The sequence below is a fragment of the Furipterus horrens genome, unplaced genomic scaffold (genome assembly GCF_987537825.1).
Source record: "Furipterus horrens unplaced genomic scaffold, mFurHor1.1.pri manual_scaffold_2, whole genome shotgun sequence".
NCBI classification, from domain to species: Eukaryota; Metazoa; Chordata; class Mammalia; order Chiroptera; family Furipteridae; genus Furipterus; species Furipterus horrens.
The window spans coordinates 216,907,580-216,928,874 of record NW_028327172.1 but is presented as its reverse complement, the minus strand read 5'-3'; the positions used below and the strand labels follow the sequence as shown (position 1 = coordinate 216,928,874).

At 53.3% G+C, this 21,295-nt stretch overlaps 1 protein-coding gene across 1 annotated transcript in view; it reads left to right on the top strand.

Moving 5' to 3' along the window:
* GRK4 (G protein-coupled receptor kinase 4) overlaps positions 1-20,991 on the top strand; it is a 37,511-nt gene extending 16,520 nt beyond the window's left edge. Inside the window, exons 8-16 of the mRNA XM_090267144.1 lie at positions 2,597-2,737; positions 4,659-4,849; positions 7,834-7,871; positions 11,645-11,734; positions 12,618-12,826; positions 15,913-16,050; positions 18,233-18,370; positions 18,799-18,933; positions 20,279-20,991. Of these exons, the coding sequence (XP_090123270.1) occupies positions 2,597-2,737; positions 4,659-4,849; positions 7,834-7,871; positions 11,645-11,734; positions 12,618-12,826; positions 15,913-16,050; positions 18,233-18,370; positions 18,799-18,933; positions 20,279-20,293 (1,095 nt within the window). The 3' untranslated portion in view covers positions 20,294-20,991. The remainder of the gene's footprint in view (positions 1-2,596; positions 2,738-4,658; positions 4,850-7,833; positions 7,872-11,644; positions 11,735-12,617; positions 12,827-15,912; positions 16,051-18,232; positions 18,371-18,798; positions 18,934-20,278) is intronic.
* The last annotated feature ends 304 nt before the right edge of the window (positions 20,992-21,295 follow it).

Sequence of the window (21,295 nt, the reverse complement as noted above, 5' to 3'; positions counted from 1 at the left end):
AGACCCACATGTACTTCTGTGGAGGTGGCATAAGGAGGCACTCAGTGCCTCATGGTTGTCTGGGGACCTGACTCAGAGCCGACGTCTGTGAGTCCCAGAGCCAGGGGGGCCGGCGGGGCTGAGAGTGGGTGTCAGCCCCGGAGGTCACGCTGCCTGCGTGTGTTTAAACCACCTCTGCTCCCAAACTCCAAGTGAATGCCATGGCCACGAGGATTCCACACATGGACTGGGCAGCTGGCCTGAGAGGCCGTGCCCCATGGGAGAGAGCTGCGCGCCCGCAGGGTCGGGAGCATCAGTAGTACTGCCCCCCTGATACTGTCTTGAGGCCTCGGAGACTGCTTTGCCCACTCCCACCAAACGGTTGTTGGTTCCCTCACAGTAGACATTTCCGTGGGCGATCCGTCCTCTGTCGGAACACCTCCCGGGCAGCCAGCTCTCACACTCTCCAGTTCATGCTGTTCTTCCTTTCATGGTCTCCAAGGGCAACACTCAGATTTTCATCAAAGAGCAGAGAAAAACAAGTTTCAGACACGTGACCTTGTGCTTACAAAAGAATGAAGTTCTTGTTATAGTCATACACAAGTTTAAAAAATGGATTGAGTAGGATCGTGTTGGCAGTGTTAACCACTGTGAAGGCCTTGGTGTGTTTTTGATTTTATAACACATTTACTTGTGTTTTCCAACACACGACCGGATGGACGCTGTGGTTTCTGAAGACTTGTTCTGGGTGTGTGATCCATGTGCCCGGCCCAGAGGGCAGGGAACCGTCCTCTTCTGTCCTCAGTGCCTGTTGGAAAGGCCCTGGACTCTCCTGCACACAGCCCCGGGGCCCGTCGGGCACTTCCTTTCCCCACATGAGTCCTGCCCACAGTAATGCTTCCATCTCACTCTGAGTCCTTCAGCAGAGACTCACGGGGCCTGCGGCAGGCGAGGTGCTGGGGGACTTGGGTGGGCCTCCCTGCCTGCAGGTTCAGAGGCTGGGTGGTGGGGCCGGAAGAGCGCGCACCTAGGTGGTGGGCGTGCCTTTTGTGGAGGTGGGAGGTGCACGTGTGTGCAAACAGAGTTGAGTTGGACAAGCGTCTTTAATAACATACTCTACGACACAAACTTTTGGGCCAGTCCTAAACGATAGAAATAGAGTAACGGAGATTCCTCCATAGAAAGAGAACAGTGTTTTCAGCCAGGACAAAGGTCACATTCCTCTTCCACCGCTTGCTGGTGTGTGATCCCTGCCTCCCTGGGTAGCTGAGGGGCACATGAGCACTGGTGTGGGCTGCAGGTGCAGGGCCGCTGCCCGCTCCCTCCCTGCCCATCCTGTGTTCCTGGGGAGGACACGGGCAGAGGTTTGCATGCCTGCTCAGTGGTAGGAAGATGATTTGACACGTTCTGGAATAGTTATATACTGGGGGGACATTTAATGAGCGGAACGAGGCACACCGTATGATGAAAAGGGGAGGTTATAAAATGCTGCCTCAGCTGTAAAATAAGGCCAGTTTCCCCCAAAATCCAGGCGTGCGTGGGAGCAACATTTCTGTCTTGCATATCCATGTACAAAGAAGCAACATATTACTCAGTTATCTTGGAGTTTCATGTGAGTGTTTTAATCATTGTCCTTATTAAGACTAAATATTTTTCATGATAAACTTTATATTTTACCATCAGGTTATTTTATTGATGGATAAAATTGTGTCATGTTTTATATTTGATTTTAAAGTATTTACGTGTGTGGTTGTGCAATAAGTGTGTACAGGGTATTGGGGGAGGTTGTGTGTGTGTGTGTGTGTGTGTGTGTGTGTGTGTGTGTGTGTGTGTGAGACGTGGGTGGGGTCAGCCATACGTTGATACTCCATGAGTCTGGGGACTGGGACCTGGGGGCTTTTAATACTACTCTCTCCACTTTTGTATGTCTGGGAATTTTCATAGTAGCCCTGGCTGGTGCGGCTCAGTGGATTGAGCGCCGGCCTGTGAACCAAAGGGTCATTGGTTCGATTCCCAGTCAGGGTGCAGGCCTGGGTTGGGGGCTGGTCCCGGTTGGGGGCACACAAGAGGCAACCACACGTTGACATTCCTCTTCCTCTCTTTTTCCTCTCCTCCCCTCTCTCTAAAAATAAATAAAATCTTCAAAAAATTTTTATAATATAGAGTTAAGTAATATATAAATGACTTTAAAATGAAGTGGAATAAATTATGAAAATCTATGAATTCTGTGAAATATATTTTCTTATATTCTTGAACTTTAAGAAAAAGAGACCATTTGGTTTCTAAAACTCACTCTTGTACAACAGGAGGAGGACATAGGGGGACAGAGGTAACAGGGCGGCGCCGGGGTCGCACACGGACAAGCCCCATTTGCCCACCGGCCGGGTTATAAGGCAGGCTGTGGTCACCTGACAGTCCTGCTCCCTCCCACGGCTGAGGACACTGCGGGGAGGAAGATCTGCAGAGCCTCCGGTCCCGCGTCCCCGCCACTGGCCATGGTCCCGGCGTGTCAGGCTCCGCTGCTGCCCTCGCAGCTGGTCCTCTCGGCCGACCGAGCTCTGCAGCCGAGGAAGTGCTGGGTGTGTATAAGCCTTTTCTTTTCTCCCTGTAAAACTAGGTTTGCGCTTGTCAGGTGAGAGCTACAGGGAAAATGTACGCCTGTAAGAAGCTTGAGAAAAAGAGAATCAAGAGGAGGAAAGGTGAAGCGATGGCGCTGAATGAGAAAAGAATTCTCGAGAAGGTGCACAGCAGGTTTGTGGTAAGTGTCTCCCGGGCCCTTGCCCCGGCTGCGCTTCCCGTCCGCGCGTGCCCACGGCCTGCCTCCCGCTCCCCTTCCTTCCAGCCCTGGCAGCTGCCTGGTGTGTTCCTTGGGTTGGCGCCTGGGGTTTGCTGTCTGGCGCTGCGCACAGGGAGAGGGCCCGGGAGCAGCTTGTTTCGGCAGCAGCCCTCTCTGCCTCTCGGTTCTTACTGGACAGACGTAAGCCGGGGTGAGCCAGCTTGCGCCCTGAGCTCGTTACCTACCGCTGCCGTCCGCCGTCTCCGACCTGGCAGGCCTCCCTCACACACGCAGCCGGCGTGGCTGGCGGGCGCCCTCCCCGCTCTGGGGGCAGCACCGACCCTGGCCAAGGGGCGCCCTGCTGACCCGCCCGGGGCACTGCCCCATCTCCTCACACCGACCTCTGCCTGTTTCCCCCTCGGCCCTCCTCTGGCCCTGGAATCGGCCCTCAGTGAGCACATCCCAGCCGTGTGAAGCTTCAAATTCCGCCTTCGCTGGGGGGCTGGGGTGACTGAGGGCCTGTCCCAGGCCCCAGGCTGAGCCTGAGGCGGGGTCACCTTCAGCCTGGTGTCCCTTCCCCCAGTTGCACCTTTCCTGAGCACCTGCTGCCATGGGAGGGTCTGGCTGAAGGAAGAGAAAGGTCATCTGTCAAAGGGTTTGTAGCATTAGTTACTTTCTTCTCAGTTCCGAGGTCAGCTGCCTTGTGCGGGGGGACAGGTGCTCCCAGACAGTGGACAGCTGTCATCCCGATTTGACAGCCAGACTTTGTGTATCCCATGTCAGTCAGACATGCGTCACGTGGAAATCTCTTAATAAAATGGGCTTATCTTGGAGTTGCTGTAAACATATCAGTGTAACTCTCTGGAAACGTAGGAATCCACAAAGGGACAGAGGAGTAGTTAGGGTTTCCTCTCTTTAAATAAAATGCTTTGGTTTCTACATTGGCCGCTTCCAAGGAATCCAGACATGTTCTTCCTCATCCTGGATTCTGTTGGCCCCTGGGTGTGGCTCATGAGGGACCCTGACCTGTCCCGCACTATGTCAGCTCCTCCGCCTGTCCCCACTCCTCCCCCCCGGCCTGCAGCGTGATGTGTGTGTAGACAGTCTGTGACTTTCTGGGCAACTGATTGGAAGTTAGTCAAGCTATTAAGTGTGATACTAGATACAAACAATCAGAAAATAAAAATTTTTATTTGAGGCCACTTACGATAGCTTCAAGAAACATCAGAATCTAGGCAGACATTGAAAATGTGCAACACTTCCCCACTGAGACCTATAAAACGCTGGTACAAGAAGTTACAGGAGACCTGAGCGGGCGGAAGGCCGGTGCTGGGACGAGGTCACATCTCCCCAAACTGATGGGCAGGTTAAGTGTAGTCCGATCATAGCCCCGGCAGAGTGTACATGTGTGTGTACACATGTGCACGAGAGAGAACTGACATACAAACCAACAGAGAAGCAGCAAAAACCGAACAGCCCACAGGTTCCAGTGGGCACAAGTACATGGAAAAGTATGAGCAGTGTCCCCATATTTGCATATGCAGAGCAACGCAGCTCATCCCAGGAAGAGAGCCTGTGCCTCCCCCAGTGTTGACTGACAGCTCCAGTCGCTGTGGGGCGGGGGTGGGGCAGCTGTTCTGGAAGCGCAGTGCCAGCACTCCAGGCCGGCGTGTAGCTTTGCGATCACGGCCCCAGTGCCTTTGTGACGTTTTGCCACCTACCCACTCGGAGGTGGGCAGTTCCCCTCGTTCAGCGCAGAAATGCCGTGGGGTCCCACAAGCACCTGACACGGGGGCGCGATCCCTGGAGCGTAGGGTGCCGGGTGTTCTTGTCACGGCCCCCACTGCGTGGCAGTGAGTGAGCAGGCTCCTGCGTTCTGATTTTGCGATGCTGCTGCCTCTAGGTCAGTCTGTGCTACACGTACGAGACCAAAGCTTCCCTGTGCTTGGTGCTCACCATCATGAATGGGGGGGACTTGAAGTTCCACATCTACAACCTGGGCAGCCCTGGCTTCGACGAGCAGAGAGCCGTTTTCTACGCTGCAGAGCTGTGCTGCGGCCTGCAGGACCTGCAGAGCAAGCGCATCGTGTACAGGTGGGGACGGGCCTCCCCGGGATGCGCCCCCCAGGGGCCTGGGCCGGGCTCAGCGGTGTGGGGTCGGGCCGGCACACGCCACGCACACACTGGCTGACCAGGGCGGGCCCTGGCTTTCCTTCCAGTCCCCTTCTCTCCGGTGAGCAGCGCTTCCGTGTTCAGTCGGTCCGGCACGGGCAGTGCTACCCTGGGAGCGCGAGGAGACGCTGGTCTGAGGTTCTGAGACACTTGACGGTTCTGCTGGGGGCCGAGGACGCTGTTCCAATGAAACGGCGTCACTATTGAATGTCTTAACGTTAAACTTATTTTAATGTTTTTACATCGTAGGGTTTAGGAAAGAAAACTCCACTAATTTACTCGTTAGTGTAGTGGGAGCTATGCATCTGGTGTGAGGGACAGCGCCCCCACCCGTCCTGTGGGTGCCGGAGCCCCTGGCCCTGACGCTAGTCCCCCCAATACCTGGGCTGCAGTTTCTCTGGGTCACCTCTGTGTTCATCCGCCAGCTGCCTGTGTGCGCTCTCGGCCTTGTCCTTTTTCCTAAAATCCCAAGGGGTCTGTCCCCTGGCCCCATCCTCCCCTACCATCTCCAGTTCACATAACTAGTTCCAGCAGGAGCCTTTCAGGTTGTCCCTCGGGACTCGGCTCCAGCCCCAGACGCCCCCAGTGCCAGCTTAGGCAGCTGACCCCCACAGGCCCTGCCACCTAAGACCCCGAGTTGCTGTCTGTTGAGGACCAGCTGCCAGGAGTGGCCATGGGGCTGGCGTGGCCCCACCTCAGGCAAGGGGTGGGTTGTTGCTCGGGGTCTCCCTAGAGACGGAGGTGGCTGAACAGAGAGTGCCATGTCGCTGCCCTTGCAGGGAGAGACGGGGGACTGGCTGTGGGAGTCCTGCACCCTCTTTCCCTCCGCAGGACGTCATAGCCAGTTATAGTTACGCCCCTGCTGCCCCTGGTGTCGGGATGGCCACCGGCCTGGTGAGAAGAGGCGTGTCGCCAGCAGCCTTACCGTGGGGTCAGGCTGAGGTCGTCCACTCGCTCGCTGGGGGAGCTGGACCAAGGCTGTCACCTGCACCTCTGCACCCACAAGCCCTGCCACCAGGAGGTGCACTCAGTGCTTGTTAGGGTGACTGAAGCCCACGGCAAGCAGCTCAGGGGACTAAGCTCCCAGCTGCAGGAATGACTGATAGCTCTCACCTGTCATGGCGTGTCCCCTGCCCCTTGAGTCAGAGGACCTGGTCAAGCACTGCTTGCCTTCTTCAAAGGTCAAAGGGAAGGTTTTATGACTGATGATATCAAGCCCCTTTGCATGGGCTTGCTGACCGTTCTTGTATGTTCTGTGGTAAAATGTCTATTCAAATATTTTGTTTATTTTTAATTTGGGTTATTTGCCTTCTTAACTTGAAACAATTATTTATATATATTCTGGATACAAGTCCTTCACCAGATATAAAATTTGCAAGTATCTTCTCCCAGTCTGTGGCTGATCTTTTTATTTTCTTAATAGCTTCTTTAGAAGGGCAAAAACTTCATTTTAATGAAGTCCAATTTATAAGTTTTCTCTTTTATCAATCACACAACCTGCTGTTTTCTTCTAAGAGTTTTATGGTTTTAACTCTTTTAAGTTTAAAGTCTGTCGAGTTAATTTTTAGCATAGTGTGGGTGGGTTAAGAGTCTACATCCCAGCCCCATTTGTGGAAAACATGGTCATTTCCTCATTGGCTTGCCTTGGCACCTTTGTCAAAAACCAGTTGGCTATAAATGGGAGGATTTATTCATGAACTCTGTTCTCTTCCATTGGTCTGTCTGTCCTTCTGCCAATACCACATTGTCTTAGTTCCTGTAGCTTTGTAGTAAGTTTTGAAACCAGAAAGTGCGAAGCCTCTAACATTGGTCATTTTAGAGATGGTTTTGGCCATTCTGGGTCCTTGTTTGGCATTTCCATATAAATGTTAAGATCATCTTGTCAGTTTTCAAAAAGAACATTTTTTTGCCAGTTAAGGCTTGCATTGAATCTGTAGATCAATTTGGGAATAAAGGACTTTTTTTTCTTTTTTAGTTTTTATTTTCAGAGAGAGGGGGAGGGAGGGACAAGAGAGGAAGAAATCAGGAAACTTTGATCAGTTGCCTCTCAAACACAACCAACTGGGCACCTGGCCTGCAGCCCAGGCATGTGCCCTGACCGGGAATCGAACTGGCAACTTTCCAGTTCACAGGCCGGCGCTTGGTCCACTGAGCCACACCAGCCAGGGCTGGGAATAATGGACATCTTAACCATGCTGAGTCTTCTGATCTGTCAGCACTGACATCTTCCCATTTATTTACGTGTTCTCTCAGCAGTGTTTTGAAGTTTTCAATGTGTAAGTCTTGTACTTTTTTGTTAAATTTATTCTTACGTGTTTTATTCTTTTTCAAAGGCAATTGTTTTCTTAGTTTCATTTTGGATTGTTCATTGCTCATCTACAGAAATGCCGTCTGTCCCGGCATGGCGACCCTGTGTTCTTGCTGAGCTCTTTCATTAGCTTCAGAGGTTTGGGCGGGAATTCCCTGGGATCGTCTCCATGCACAGACGTGTGCCCTGCGCGTGAAGCCAGCGTGCTCGTGTTTGTCTGTCTTTCTTTCCCAACTGGACCCCCGTCACCTCTCCTGGTGCCTCAGAGGGGGGTTACGGCTACATAAATGGGCTCATTTCTGACGCCCGGGCCGCCCATTCGGTGCTGAAAGTCTTCGCTGAGTCTGCCTCTGTGCGGTGATCCGTTTCACACTGTCGTCCGGTGAGCGTGGCCTGTGGACCCCTTGTGCTTCCCTGTGGCGGCCGGAGCCTTGTGGCAGCGTGAAGTGCGCATCGCTGACCGCAGAGGGTGCCTGTGTTGTCTGCCGTTCTTGCCGTAGCTCAAAGCAGAGACTTGGGGTCACATCTGCGGGCTGCTGACGGATCGCGTATCAGCTTCTGAATAACTGAGTTTTCTGTTGTGTTTCTTCCCTTGCAGAGACTTAAAGCCTGAGAACATTCTCCTCGATGATCACGGTGAGTGAGCCTTTCCCGTCTGAAGCATGGACTTTGGTATGAGGGGCTCGGGCACAGAAACTCAATGTGAGCCCACACTGTTAACGCAGACTGGAAACAACAGGAAGAACTGGGGTGCGGTCTTTAGAAACAGAGCACGGAGAACATTGTCCCCTGTATTTAGGCACGCAGGGGTCAGTAATTGTCTTAGAAGCATCTCACGGTAACTTCAGGTGAGAGCATTTCCCCTCTACTCCGTCCTGCTGCGGGCCCACGCCCTGCTGTCTCCGTGACCTCCCGCACGCGGTGTGCCGCACTGCCCTCTTTACAGAGCACATGTCCCGGACGGCAGCGCAGGTGCCGGGGGACCCCGGGACAGTGGGCAGGCACTCGGTCAGTAGCATGGGCACCCACTCAGGCTTGGTTCTCTGGGCAGCCTATCACCAGACCTCTAGCTGCTGTATTTTTTTAAAAGATTTTAATTGTTTTTTTAGAGAGAGGGGAAGGGAAGGGGAAAGAGAGGGAGAGAATGTGTGGTTGCCTCTCGCACGCCCCCAACTGGGGACCTGGCCTGCAACCTAGGCACGTGCCCTGACTGGGAATCGAACCAGCAACTCTTTGGTTTGCAGGCCAACGCTCAGTCCACTGAGCCACAGCAACCAGGGCCTACTGTCTTAATTTTAAAAAATGTAATCCTAGCTATACTTCAGTTTCTATGACAAAAAAACCCAGTTGGTTTTGGGATTTTGAGAATCATGCAGTAAGATTCCTGAGAATTACTTTCCACCAATAAGCCATGAAACATGGAGGGACATGATTCTCTGTAAATATGTCTTTTCCTTCTAGACGACTTTTAGGCTGCCTTTTTTGTGTGAAGCAGGACCTGACCTTGTGGTGGCATTCGGTGAGGAAGGCTGGAGTTCTGTGCTGTGAGGCGTGTCTGCGCGGTGACCCTCCCAGGAGGCTCAGCACTGTTTCGCAAATGCATAAATGAAGGAGGACTTGGCTTAGGGACCTCACGTGGTGACAGTGGCGACAAAGAGAACTGTGTCATGCTGACATTTCCTACGGCAGAGGCCTCAGGTTTATGAAGTCGAGATAGTCCTAAACTAAACGGCGGGAAAAGGAGTGCGTTCTTGTGCACGCAGTGCGCTTTATGGGCAGTGATTTGGAAGGGACCCCATATGCCTTCTCCTCTGTCTGTGTGTCAGATAGGGTGTGTTTCTCACAAACGCAGTGCTGTCACTGCATCCCAAAGCACTTGGCGATTCCTTAGCGTCGCCTCATTTCCCATAGGCTTCGAACCTTAATGACGTCATGAATGCTGAGCTGTGTGTTGACTGTCCAGTGACCTCCACGGTACATTGGGTCAAGTCTTTCTACCTTTCCTAGGTTTCCCCTCCTGGCTTCTTTTCGTTGTCTGTCTGTCTGTGGATCCAGGTGTATGGGCAGCGTTATCTCGCGGAAAACTCCGTGTGCTGAAGCCCCAACCCGGCGCCTGAGAGCGTGGCTTGTGTTGATCTTTACAGACACAACTGAGGGGAAGTGTGGCCGCTGGGTGGGCCCTGGTCCAGTGTGACTTGTGCCCTACAAGAAGAGCAGATGGGGAAGGACACAGACCTCACAGGGGGAAGATGACAGGAGGGCCCTCATCTGCGCGCCAGGGCTGCGAGGAAGGAGACCTCTGCTGTGCAAGTCCCCGGCGTGGGGCACTGTGCTCTGGTGGCCCTAGCAGGCCGCACACGGACATCTGTGCAGTAGAATTTCCATGTTGTGGGTCTGGCTGGATGTAACGTGGCCCCCATAAGGTAGCGTAAGGACTGGCGGCTGGAGTAGGCCCAGGTTTGATTGTGGGTAAGAAGACTTCATGTGTGCTTCTCGCTGTGTCACATCAGGAGGCAGGGGACAGTGGACTGTCTTTTTAAACGTTTTTAATCCTCACCCGAGGAATGTTTATTGAGAGACAGACAGACAGACAGACAGCAATGTGAGTGAGAAACATTGGTCGGTTGCCTCCCATAGATGACACTGACCGGGGATTTGAAACCATAACCTTTTGGTGCACAGGACGACACTCCAACCACTGAGCAACCTGGTCGGGGAGGGGCCTGTCTTCTCACGGTGTCCAGGCAGACCCGCTGTGTGCTCAGCCTGGTCTGTCCATCCTTCAGTTCCCACCAGCCTTTCACTTAACGCTCAGAGTCCTGGGCCATCGCTCCACTGGGAATGGGTAATGATGGTGTGCTAACTCCATCTTTCCTTTCCCACTAGCTTGTCGGGATTCATCTGTAAGAAAGAACTTGGCTTCCTCAACATTTGTTCACTTGTTTTTCAGGGAAATCAGGTGAAATACTTGACTGTGACTTCCCTTCATTTTCACTTTTCAGAATCCTGTGTGTGTTCTCTAGCATTCTCCAAGATGACCAAGAAGTGTGTGTTTTTTTGTTTTGCTGTCATTATGAACTGGTGGATTTTAACACTTTGATGTGTTTTAGGCCATCAAAGTCACTCTTCTTGATGTTCAGAGTGTCCCATCTTTGGCCAGTGGGTATCAAGTGGACTTTAATACCTTCCTTGTGTTCCGCTGTGGCAGTGTAGCAGGATTCTCTTGCATGTGTACCGAGACCTGGAGCCAACCATTTCTCCAAGGGCCCCGGCCTTCCGGGGAGAAAGTGGCAGCGTGAGCCCCATGTGGGCACCGTGGTGCCCGCCGCTACCGTGTGGGCCTGTCTCCCTAGGCCTTTTCAGTGGATAGAGAAGACGTGTTCTATTTTTTCTTTCCTAAGAAAATATTCATCGTGGGTTCATACTGATATTCTCAATTCTCATTGAACGTCTTTATTTCACGTTTGTGTTTTTCTCCTAATACTGAAAATATTAGTTCCTAATGACATTAACATACATTAGTTTTCTCTACTTTGCTTTTGAAATATGTGACAGATCACTCTCCAACATGAGTGGGGGTCCCCCGGATCTGTGGTCCGGTTGCCTGGGATGGAGTTACAGAAGTGGGGCACTAGGCAGAGGGGCGGATTCGCGTGCAGTTGCACCAATTCCTGTGGAAGGTGCCATGCGGGTCTGTCCCCCCGCCCCCTCCCCGCAGGGCTGCGTGTGCCTCTTCCCCACATCCTACCCATGGACCATGTTCTCAAATTGGGAGTTTCTGTCTGTCAGTAGATTTACTGTTCTCTTCTCAGTTTAAAAAATAACTTTTAAAAAGAAAAACGAGACAGAGAAACTTAAAATTTCATAACGTGTGCTGGACTTAAAGATAAAATAGGTAAAACTGTGTTGTTGCGGGAGTTCTGTGCAAAAGGAGGAAACCGAGATGTGCTTAGGAAGTGGCAGAGCTGGGACCCAAGCCCAGGCCGCGTGGCTCCAGACCTGCTCTAAGCCTGCAGCCCCCAGCCCCCGGGGACGGGCACGCACCCAGGGCATGATGGGAGTCGTGGTGCGGTGCAGCCCAAGCCCAGGGTCCCCTTCCTGTCCTGGGAATAACGGAGCCTGGCTGAGAACGGTGTGGTGCCTTGGGGGCTGTCACTGGTTGTCTGTGGTCAGAGGGCCTCCTGAGCAACAGCCACGCCTACGTCTGATTTCCGGCTGCAGTGGGACTGAGCGCGCTGCCTGGTGTTTAGTAAATGAGGAAAAGTTATATGTAATTTTGGATCTCAGCATTTCTGAGTGTGGATTGCTGAAATTTCCATCCATGTTCTTAGATGTTTTTTCCCATTTTCTATTGTTCAAGTGTCAGCACACCCCCCCACTGACTGTGTGATGTGTTTGAACACATGCAGGACACGTCCGCATTTCTGACCTGGGTTTGGCCTTGGAGATCCCAGAAGGGGAGACAGTCCGAGGAAGAGTTGGCACAGTCGGCTACATGGGTGCGTAGAAGACCCCTCCAGTGATCCGTGCGCCTTCTGTCTCGGTGGCCAGGTCCTCAGAACACGGGGAAATTCAAACGCGCGCACAAATGGAGTCAGTTCTGCCCGGGGAACAGGGGGTGTTTGACGTCATGCCCAGCCACGTGGGAGTGTGGAGGAGGCCTCCCGCCCGTCTCCCAGGTGGGCCTGAGGCCCATAGACGTCTCGTGGCTCCGTCAAAGCAAGGTTGGGACCAGGCAGCCCACCTCACTCTGCCGCTGCCACCGTCGGTGCACGCTGGCCTCACAGGCACCTTGTGAAATTGTGTCTCCTGATTATTCCGAAGCCATGGGTCAGCTCCGGCTGGGATGCCAGCCTGATCCCAGAGTAGCCTCTGTAGAGTCCCGCCACAGTTCCCATCATCCGCTGTTCCTGCTGTCACCTGCCACTGCTGGCTTGACTGTGTGAGGGACAGACATGACTGCCTGGGCGCCGGGGCTGTGGCTCTGTGTGTTCCCAGTAGTTACTCTGTGGGGACTCAGTTTCTAGCAACAGCTTTGTTGTCATGTAATTCACTCGCATAAAGCCCACCAGTTGGAATGTCTGGTTAGGTGGGTTTCAGTATGTTCATAGCAGTGTGCCACATCCTCTGTCTCGTTTCAGAACATCCCGTCACCTCCCACCCACAGGTCCACCCTGTCCCCGCGCACTTGGCGAGTCTGCCCGTTTCTCAGGAATACACCTACATACTAGTCATGCTGAGTGTCTGGGTCTTTTGCTTAACATTGTTTCTAGGTTCCTCCATGTTATGACAAACACTAAAATTATAGTGTGTTATTTGGAATTAATTATGAGACATTTGAAAACTAAAATTTAACTTCAATTTCCTGTATTTGTTATGTAGCTCCTGAAGTTATCAATAATGAAAACTATACATTTAGTCCTGACTGGTGGGGACTTGGCTATCTGATGTATGAAATGATTCAGGGACACTCTCCATTCAGAAAATGCAAAGAGAAGGTCCAACGGGAGGAGGTGGAGCGGCGCGTGAAGAGGGACACGGAGGAGTACTCTGCGAAATTTTCGGAGGACGCCGAGTCCATCTGCAGGATGGTGGGTTGGGCTCCGGGCAGGGGCCGGGGGGCGCCCCTCAGTCTCCTGTCCATGTCCATGGGCAGCAAGGCCCTCAGGCTCAGAGGGGCTCCCCGAGGCCCTGCCTGGGCTTCCTGAATGAATGCCAGTGGGCCCTTCTCATGGCAGACGGGACGGTGGGGAGCAGTCCAGACGGCATTGGGGAAGGGACATAATTGGGTCCCTGTGAAGCAGAGCGCAGTGGAGTTGGGTTCATGGCTTGTCTGCCTCCTCAGAGAGGTTGTGGTGGGGGTGGGGGGAGCGGTGCCAAGACCGTTACTGTCTTCAGAGAGCAGCTGAGCCTCAGGTCACGACCAGTTGGACAAAAGCTGCACGCAATGCAGCGCCTCTGGCGCACTGTGGAGCGTGGGGTTCTGTGTTTCTGTCCTTTTAACTAGCTGCCAGGGGCGGTCCCGTCATCACCCTGAGGCGCCCTGCTGTGTGCCCGCCTCTTTGCTTGGCGTGGCACGGCTGGCCAGACGTGTGTCACGGTGGGGAGACAGGCCTCCTGAGGCGCCCTCGGGCTGGACAGGAGCCCCTGTCGCTCACTCAGTGTCCACGGCTGCCTGGACACAAAGGGGCCAAAGGGGCCAATGCTCAGGTACCCTGAGCACACGTTCCACTCATGTCCCTTCCCGAGGGTCTGTGAGCATCACTATGGGACAGGGCACCCAGCAGTGAGTAAAGCGGGCACGAACCCCGTCCCCCGGGCTCCTTCCACTGCAGGGTGGTGGGGATGAACAGGAAGGGGGTGCACTGCTGGACATGGGAGGGGGTGATCCAAGCAGAGGGACGTGCTGGGAAGAGACCTCAGAGGTCATTGGCCATGCAAGGGTGGCAGGAGCGGTCGGCAGTGCAGGGAACTGAGGGTGATCCTGGGAACATCACAGGCCCCTGTGGATTGATACCCAGGGGGAGGTCCGTGGGTCAGTGGCCCCTATTGTGTGTCTTGCTTCTGTTGTAGGACATAGCTTGTGGGAGTCACACTTCCTCCTTGCCAGAGTGGAAGCTCTGGGAACAAACAGAGAGGAAGCTGTCTGCCATGTGATGGTGGAGGGCTTGCTGGTCAGGAAGAGTCAGGGTGTGACCCTGGGAGAGAGTGGCAGGTCCCCGGGGGAGGGGCATGTTGGAGTCCCTGGCAGGCACCCCAGTCACTGAAGTGCACAGTCACTAGTGTGAGTTGGTCGTGGCTGGATAGTAATTACTTCGCTTTCCCTCTCCCTTTGTTTCAGTGGCGTCTGTTCGCAGCCTGTCGCTGAGCAGTGGGTTTGGGGCCTTTCTTCCAGTTCATTCTGCTTGGAGCGGACGGTGTTTAATAACATTCTGTCCAAGCTGCTGCTATGCTTGTTGATAACACTTGATCGCGGGCTTGCTGCACTCTGATAGGCCAGCAGGAACGTAAAGCTATGAATTAGAAATCGCGCCTGCCCCTAAGGAGCGCACAGGTGCGGCAGGTCGAGGACAAACAAAAATAACTAGATGTGTGCTGGCCTTTGCCTGGGACTTTGATTTATATGCAGGAAAGTGGTGGGTGATGGCTGTGAGTTGGGCCAGGGGTCAGCCAACTTTTCTGGGAGGGCCAGATGATCAATATTCCTTAGGCTTCGGGGGTCTCTCTGCCTTTGTAAAGCAGGAGCAGTGGCCGCAGCTGAGCCCCGTGTTTCCTGTGTTCTCCAGCTCCAGGTCTTTCCTCTGTTGCTCTGAGCACAGCCAAATCTCTTATGACAGAGGTGCCACACACACCCTAGGCTTGGTTGGAAGTCGCTCTGTCCAGCAGAGGCTTCGTGACCACGGCAGAACAAACTTTTACCCAGGACACTTTGTTATGTCTGGGGGAAGGAAGGTGACTGCCTCTCTAGTGGAGACCAGCAGCCAAACCTTCATCCCTCATGTCTTTTATTGAGGAGGATACATGCGAGAGATACAAGGTTAAAATTCATAAATCGACTATTGTAGTCAGGCGTTTGACAGTAACAGATAACATACACTAATTCGGGAGTCACACTGACTGATTAGAGTCAAGGTCTGTAAAACATTCGGACCAGGTGCAGGGTCCCATACACTCCCTGCTAAGGACAGCTCACACCACATCGCTGATAAGGAAAGCAGAGCGAGTTCTAAAGCATAATGAGCTTAACAAGCGCCCTTTGATCCAATTCCCATGGCAACCCTCTGAGTGGTTGTCAGTCACATTCCGCACGCAGCCTCATGTTGAGACTTAGAGGCAAGCGCGGCCAGGACGCTGGCGGCTCGTCATGCTCAGGCTGGGGCTACAGTTCCCTAAACCACGAGGAGCGGTTGCCCACATTTCTGATTGATTTTAACTGTGGAGGAAGGCTTTTGTGAATTGGTGACACTATAACTGTCTTAGAAAAGAATGCTTTGAAAGAGGTACTTCTATTAATTTTCAGAACAAACAATTTCTAGAACTAGGTTTTTGCTAAATGTCTGCCTAGCTGAGATCCCAGTGATCTACTTAATGAATAGATGAAAGTGGTTACTAAGTATAAATGTAACAGCCTGCAAGTGGTATCTCTGAAGTGCTCAACGTTTTCTATTTCTTTTTTAAAATTCCCCTCATTTTTCGTGGTTAATTTTTTTTTTTTTAAGTATTTACTTAGCCAACATTTTTTCTTGATAGCTCAAAGGAAGTCTTTAGTTTCCACTCCCTTTTGAAACATCACATATTTTAAACTGGTATCTAAATTAATGAACTTTGGTCAATACTTTGAAATTGGAGTGACTCTGTTTATTTATTTTTTCTTTTTTAAAAGATTTTATTTTTAGAGAGGAAGGGAGGGGGAAAGAAAAGGAGAGAAACATCGATTGCATGCACCCCGACCGAAGACCAAACCCACAACCCAGGGATGAGCAGGAATCGAACCAGCAACCTCTCACTTTGTGGGATGACACCCCACCCACTGAGCCACACGGGTCAGCGTGTGGAGTGGCTCTGTCTAGATGGAGGTGCTCTTTGCCGCCCGACTCTTTGGTTATTGTTATGGAGGTTTTCTGCGCTTCTTTTGGCTCCCAGGAGCTTTTTGACTCTATCTCTGCTTTTTATACAGTTACTCACCAAGAATCCCCGGCAGCGCCTGGGCTGCAAGGGTGACGGGGCAGCTGGAGTGAGACAGCACCCTGTGTTCAAGGCCATTAACTTCCAGAGGCTGGAAGCACACATGTTAGAGCCCCCGTTCTGCCCTGATGTAAGTACTGTGCGGCCACACAAGGGGCCCGGGTCCCAGAGCAGGGGGGGGCCTCACCCCAGCAGCTCCACAGCCCCCGGTACAGCCAGCTGGGTGCGGCTCCTGCCCGCGTCCGCTGGGATCTGGCTCCTCCTCCCTCCCCACCACACACTGCCCAGGCCCGTCCTCCTCGGCCTTCCCAGCAGCGCTCCGGCTGAGGGCCTGGTGGCCAGGTGGCCCCTACGGGCCGCCAGCTCTGTGGAGCTAAGCACGTGCCTCTGCCCTTCTCAGAGACCTCAGCATGGCCTCCTTGGTGAGCCCTGCAAGGCCCTCCCCGGTACCATTGTCCTTTTCTTTTTGTCTTTCTTTCTTTGATAATGAGCAGTTAGTTCTCATCCACAGTAACTGTAGATTTTTGAAAGTGGTGACAGGTACGTAGGTGACCAACGTATAGAGCTTGTTTGGTGAATCTTTGTTTTCTGGACAACCGCACTCGGATACTGTAGGGGACACTCCTTGTTCCTTTGGCCTGGACAGCTTTGTTGAGCCTGTGTCAGTGCGCACACCTGGAGTTCCCGTCTCCTTCACAGCAAATTTCCAGGTGTCTTGAAAGCCACTCCCTGGATGCACTTGTGGGTGAGGATGGTGTGCTGTCTGGTCGCTACGTTGCTGATGGCAGCACAGCCTTTCTCCCTGCCGCCCTTCTTTGCGGGAGCAATTACGCTGGGCCCATGTTGGAAACCAGTGTCCTTTTCTGATGCCAGAGCTTGCACGCTCGCGTCCCCAGCGGGGCCTCAGAGGTCCTGTCCACACTGAGGACTCTGGCGCGGTCAATTGAGTGTGCTGGGGGGCGCAGATGGGTGCTTGGCCCCTGGCCTGGCACACGTCAGTGCTGGGTGCACCAGTGTGGCCTCCGTCCTAACAGCCTGCCGCAGGCGCGCCCTGGAGCCGCAGAGCCGCGGCGGTCCTGCCGTGGGTGAGGGGAGCGGGTCAGGTTCTGGGCGCGGCGCAGGTCGGGACCCAGCTGGGACCGGTGCATCTTACATGAGCAACTTCCTCCCTGGACGAGTTCCGCGTTGCATGTTGATGACACGGCTGTTGTGCTGGCACAGGGAGGACAATGTGGCCAAGCCTCTGCTGAGGTGGGGCTCGCTCCAGCCTGCGCAGTGCTGGTAAAACAGCTACAGGAGGAGCCCAACGCCAGGTGGGGACTTCAGATGGGCTTGCTGGTCTCCCGAGCCTTCTTTCCACCAGGCCCTGGGGCTGGCTGCGAGGCAGTCTTCTCTCTCTGAGGAGGGAGGGGTGACGGGGCGCTGAGATGCATGGGGCAGAGGCGCTGGGCAGTTCTGTGGGTTCTCCTGAGTTTAAGCAGAGGGCCCGTGGGGGCCAGGTGACAGCAGAGCCTGATGGTAACGTGTCAGGTGCTTTCATCTGAGTGGGGGTCAGTATGGGGTTGGGGCCTTGGGCTGGGGCACAGTCCTTGCCAGCCTTCCCCTGGACTGTCTCCCCACCTGTGGTGACAGCTGCTTTCAGAGTTCTGACCAGTGACATCGGGACCATGACTTCCTTGGCTGTCACACTCCCATGCTGTGTGTTGTCAGCGGCAGGGCGCCCCTTACGGGCACTGGGGCTGTGCTGTCTCCCTCGCTCCTGGAGGCGCGGGTGGCCACACTGGCGTGCTCTGCCTGCTTCCTGCCCCCGCACCTGAGGACAGCAGTGCCCGGCCCTGTCGCAGAGGACGGGCTGCCGCCGTGGCCGGAGGCCTTAGATGAACTGATGGGAACGTGCAGGAGGGAGTAGGGCCTGCCATTGCTCACCAGACTAGGCGGGCGCTAGCCGCTGGACAGGAAGGACGCTGAGGGTCAGAAGGCAGGGGTGAGGATCCATGGCCAAGGGCCTCCATCCTCCTCCTCGTTCCCACAGAGCACCGGCTGCCCTCCTCACCCCAGCCTGTCTGCAGTCTATTGTCCACTGCAGGGAAGGGATGCGTGGGGTCTCCAGGGGTGTGGGCGAGAGTGGCTGGTCTGTGACCCTGAACACGTCGGGAGAAGGGGTGGGACGTGCTTCCAGTGCGGGGCTCGGCCAGAACCAGGACTGGAGGAGGTGTTCAGGCCTCGACTCCACGTGCACTGTCCTTAGTGGTTAAGGAGACCGAGTGGCCCGGTGACCTCACAGCCGGCGCCTCCTTGTTCTCCGTGCGCAGCCGCATGCAGTGTACTGTAAGGACATCTTGGACATCGAGCAGTTCTCTGCGGTGAAAGGCATCTACCTGGACACCTCGGACAAAACCTTCTACAGCCAGTTTGTTACGGGGTGTGTCTCCATCCCCTGGCAGAACGAGGTACTGCCCTTGTCAGCATGGCCAGTTTACACTGGTTCCGGTGACGAAAGAGAAATGACGTGCATGTGTGTATGTATGTTTCGGGGTTTCCTTTTAAAGGTATCTTCTTAGCTATTTTACATATACATGTGTGTGTGTTAAGTGTGTTGAGAGGTAAAATTATTCATGGCAGCTGCCCCTGGTCCTTTCACAGGAGGTAGACAGACGGCGGCCTTTAGGTCTGATGGGGTCTTCTGGCCCTGAGTCCTGCTTCCTATGCAGGGCGGGCTGGCGCTATGGGGGAGGGGAGGTCCCCGTTACCTACCCAGGAAGAAGTCAGGAGGCAGGGCAGGCGGGAATGGAGGACGGGGCTGGAGTGGTGCTGGGCAGGAGCTGGCTGACTGACCTCGGGTCTCCCCCACTTCTGTCTTGCCCCCGTGTGGGTGCAGATGATCGAAACTGAATGTTTCAAGGACATCAACGAAAGTGAAGAAATTGAGTCATTACATCTACAAGACAAAACCAGTCACCCAGATGCCAAGCAAAAGAGAGGCTTCTGTAGGTTCCTCAGGAGACGGATAATGGTAAAATATTTTCTTACTGTGGTCCGAGGTGTTTAAGTACTATATGTCAGACAAGTATTTCAGGTGCTGGCGTCTGACTCCCAGACCCCAGCCCACTGTGTCCCACACTCAGTAAACCATCTTGTTCAACAACAACAGGAAAGGTATTTCACCAAGTTAGAACTTTCTTTTCCTTTTTCAATGCCTCTTATATAAGACCTTTCACACACTTTAGGAGCCAACAACTGTATACGGTGCCATTTGAGCCCCACTAGAAACATCCTCACAGTGATCTCAGCTGTTGGTATGAAGACCGTTCTGATCCAGGAAGAACGGCTTAGCAGCACTCAAAAACAGATTCTTCCATCAACGGCAGGACATTTCAAGCTACAGTCAGGATGGGAGGGCGATCTGGCTGCGACATCTGTCACCCCATCGATCACCAGGGTTGATTCGGCTGATCTGGCTGGCTAGGCGGGTGTTCCCTTCCTCCCTCACCAATGCACAAGCATCCCTCCCGAAGCTGCGCGCTTGGTCGAAGAGGACGTCCTTCCCAACTAGAGGACCAGTCTTCGGTCCAGGGTATACGAGTAGTTGCGCTTCCCTGCTAGAACCTCCAAACAAGCTTTCAAGTTCCACTCAGAAATCAGCACCTTACACAACAAGTCATAAACAATATATTTATATTTCTGTATTACATGTTCTGACTCACTTACCCATGTTCACATGGCAAATGGATTGTGGTTTGGAGAAACTTTCTATAGTAGCATTAAATTTAGCAGTTTTTCCAAAAGAAGTTTTCTCCTTGGACTAGTGGGTTATCCTGCTTTGTATCCTGTCTGTTCCTGAGGGCTTTATTCAGAGGTTGGCCGCTAACATTCTGTATGAAAAATAGGCCCTAGGTGGTAAAAAACTCGGGGTGCGTGGACCATGACCGCATTCCCTCTAAGAACTGGGTTAGGTTTGGGCCAATCCAGGCATTCTCCAGGATGGCCTGTCTCGGTGTGGTCAGTCCCGTGTGGAGACCTTGCCAAGTTCCATGCCCCATGCTGTGGGGTGGGGCCTGTTGGGGAAATTGGCAACTGATGGGTGTGTTGCGCAGGTTGAAGCCGCTCCTTGTTCCCCTGTAGCACGCAGCCTGGGTGAGTAGGGTGGAAATGCTCATGCTACGGGGAGTGCAAAGGGAGAGCTGTCCCAGGTTTGCGTGTGTGAGTGGAGTGTTCTAAAGATTGGGAAATAAAGGAAGCGTGTGAGTTTTGCCTGCCTTAGAGCCACCGTCCCCAGAAATTTCCCACCGTGGTTTACACTTGAGCAGTTAAGGAGCCAACATCAGGGAAATCGCTGATGATGCATGTGTGTGTTGCAGGGCTGCATTCACTAACCCTGGAGCCAGTGAGAAGGAAGAGCTACCGGCAGGACCGGGACCCGAAGCCCAGGAACTGCGCTCAGTGTTCATCCCTTCTATGAACCGCAACAAACAGATGTGACCCATCTGAAAATGTGGCCATGAGTCTGCAGATTTTTCTACATTAGTAGCCGAATTGTCTTTACTAAAGCTGGATTGAAGAAAAACCCACACCAGGACTCCTGTGATGTCTAGAAACCCCCAGGGGTGTGCCTGAACATCAGCCCCCAGTGTCCAGAGCCAGGGCCCTGCTCCGCATGCACGCTGACACGCCAGTGGAGCTACAGAGAGCTGAAGTCAGAGACAGCGATGAGCAGCCCCAGGGGAAATAAGCCCCATCACATTCAAAGGAGCACCAAGTGACTTGTCAACAGCAAGAGTAAGTGGAAGACAGTGACATCCAAGTCTTTAATGTGGTGACAGGGATTATCTGCCAACCTTGAATTCTATACCCAACCAAAAGTTCATTAAGAATGAAGGCAAAATAATGGCATTTTGGGGTAAATTGAAACATTTCAGCAATACAAGTTCCACTGTAAGAGAAACTCTTAACGTGTTTTCCAGGCAGAAGAAAATGCTCCCACATGAAAGATCACAGAGGTGGAAGTAATGGAGAGGAATAAAAATGGCAAATATGATGGTCAATTTAAATAAATGTTGACTGTTGCAAACAATTACTGTGTCCATGTCTTGCCACGGGAGTTTGATGGGTGGGGCTGCTGGTCCACTCACTTGTCCCTCCTGGCTCTGCTCCCCGTTTCCTCACCTGCACAGGCTGCCACCTGGTCTTGCATTCAGGCAGATGCCACTGCCCAGCTGGAGTGCACCCCATTTGTGTGGGGGGGGGTATCAGGCTGCTTGAAATATCTGCCTTTCCTCCTGGGCAGGGTCAGTCACAAGTGTGTTGTAAGGCTTTTATTTTTAGTTCCTCACCAAAACCTGTTATGTTTTTCCCCCCAAAGGTTTGCAAACTGCAGG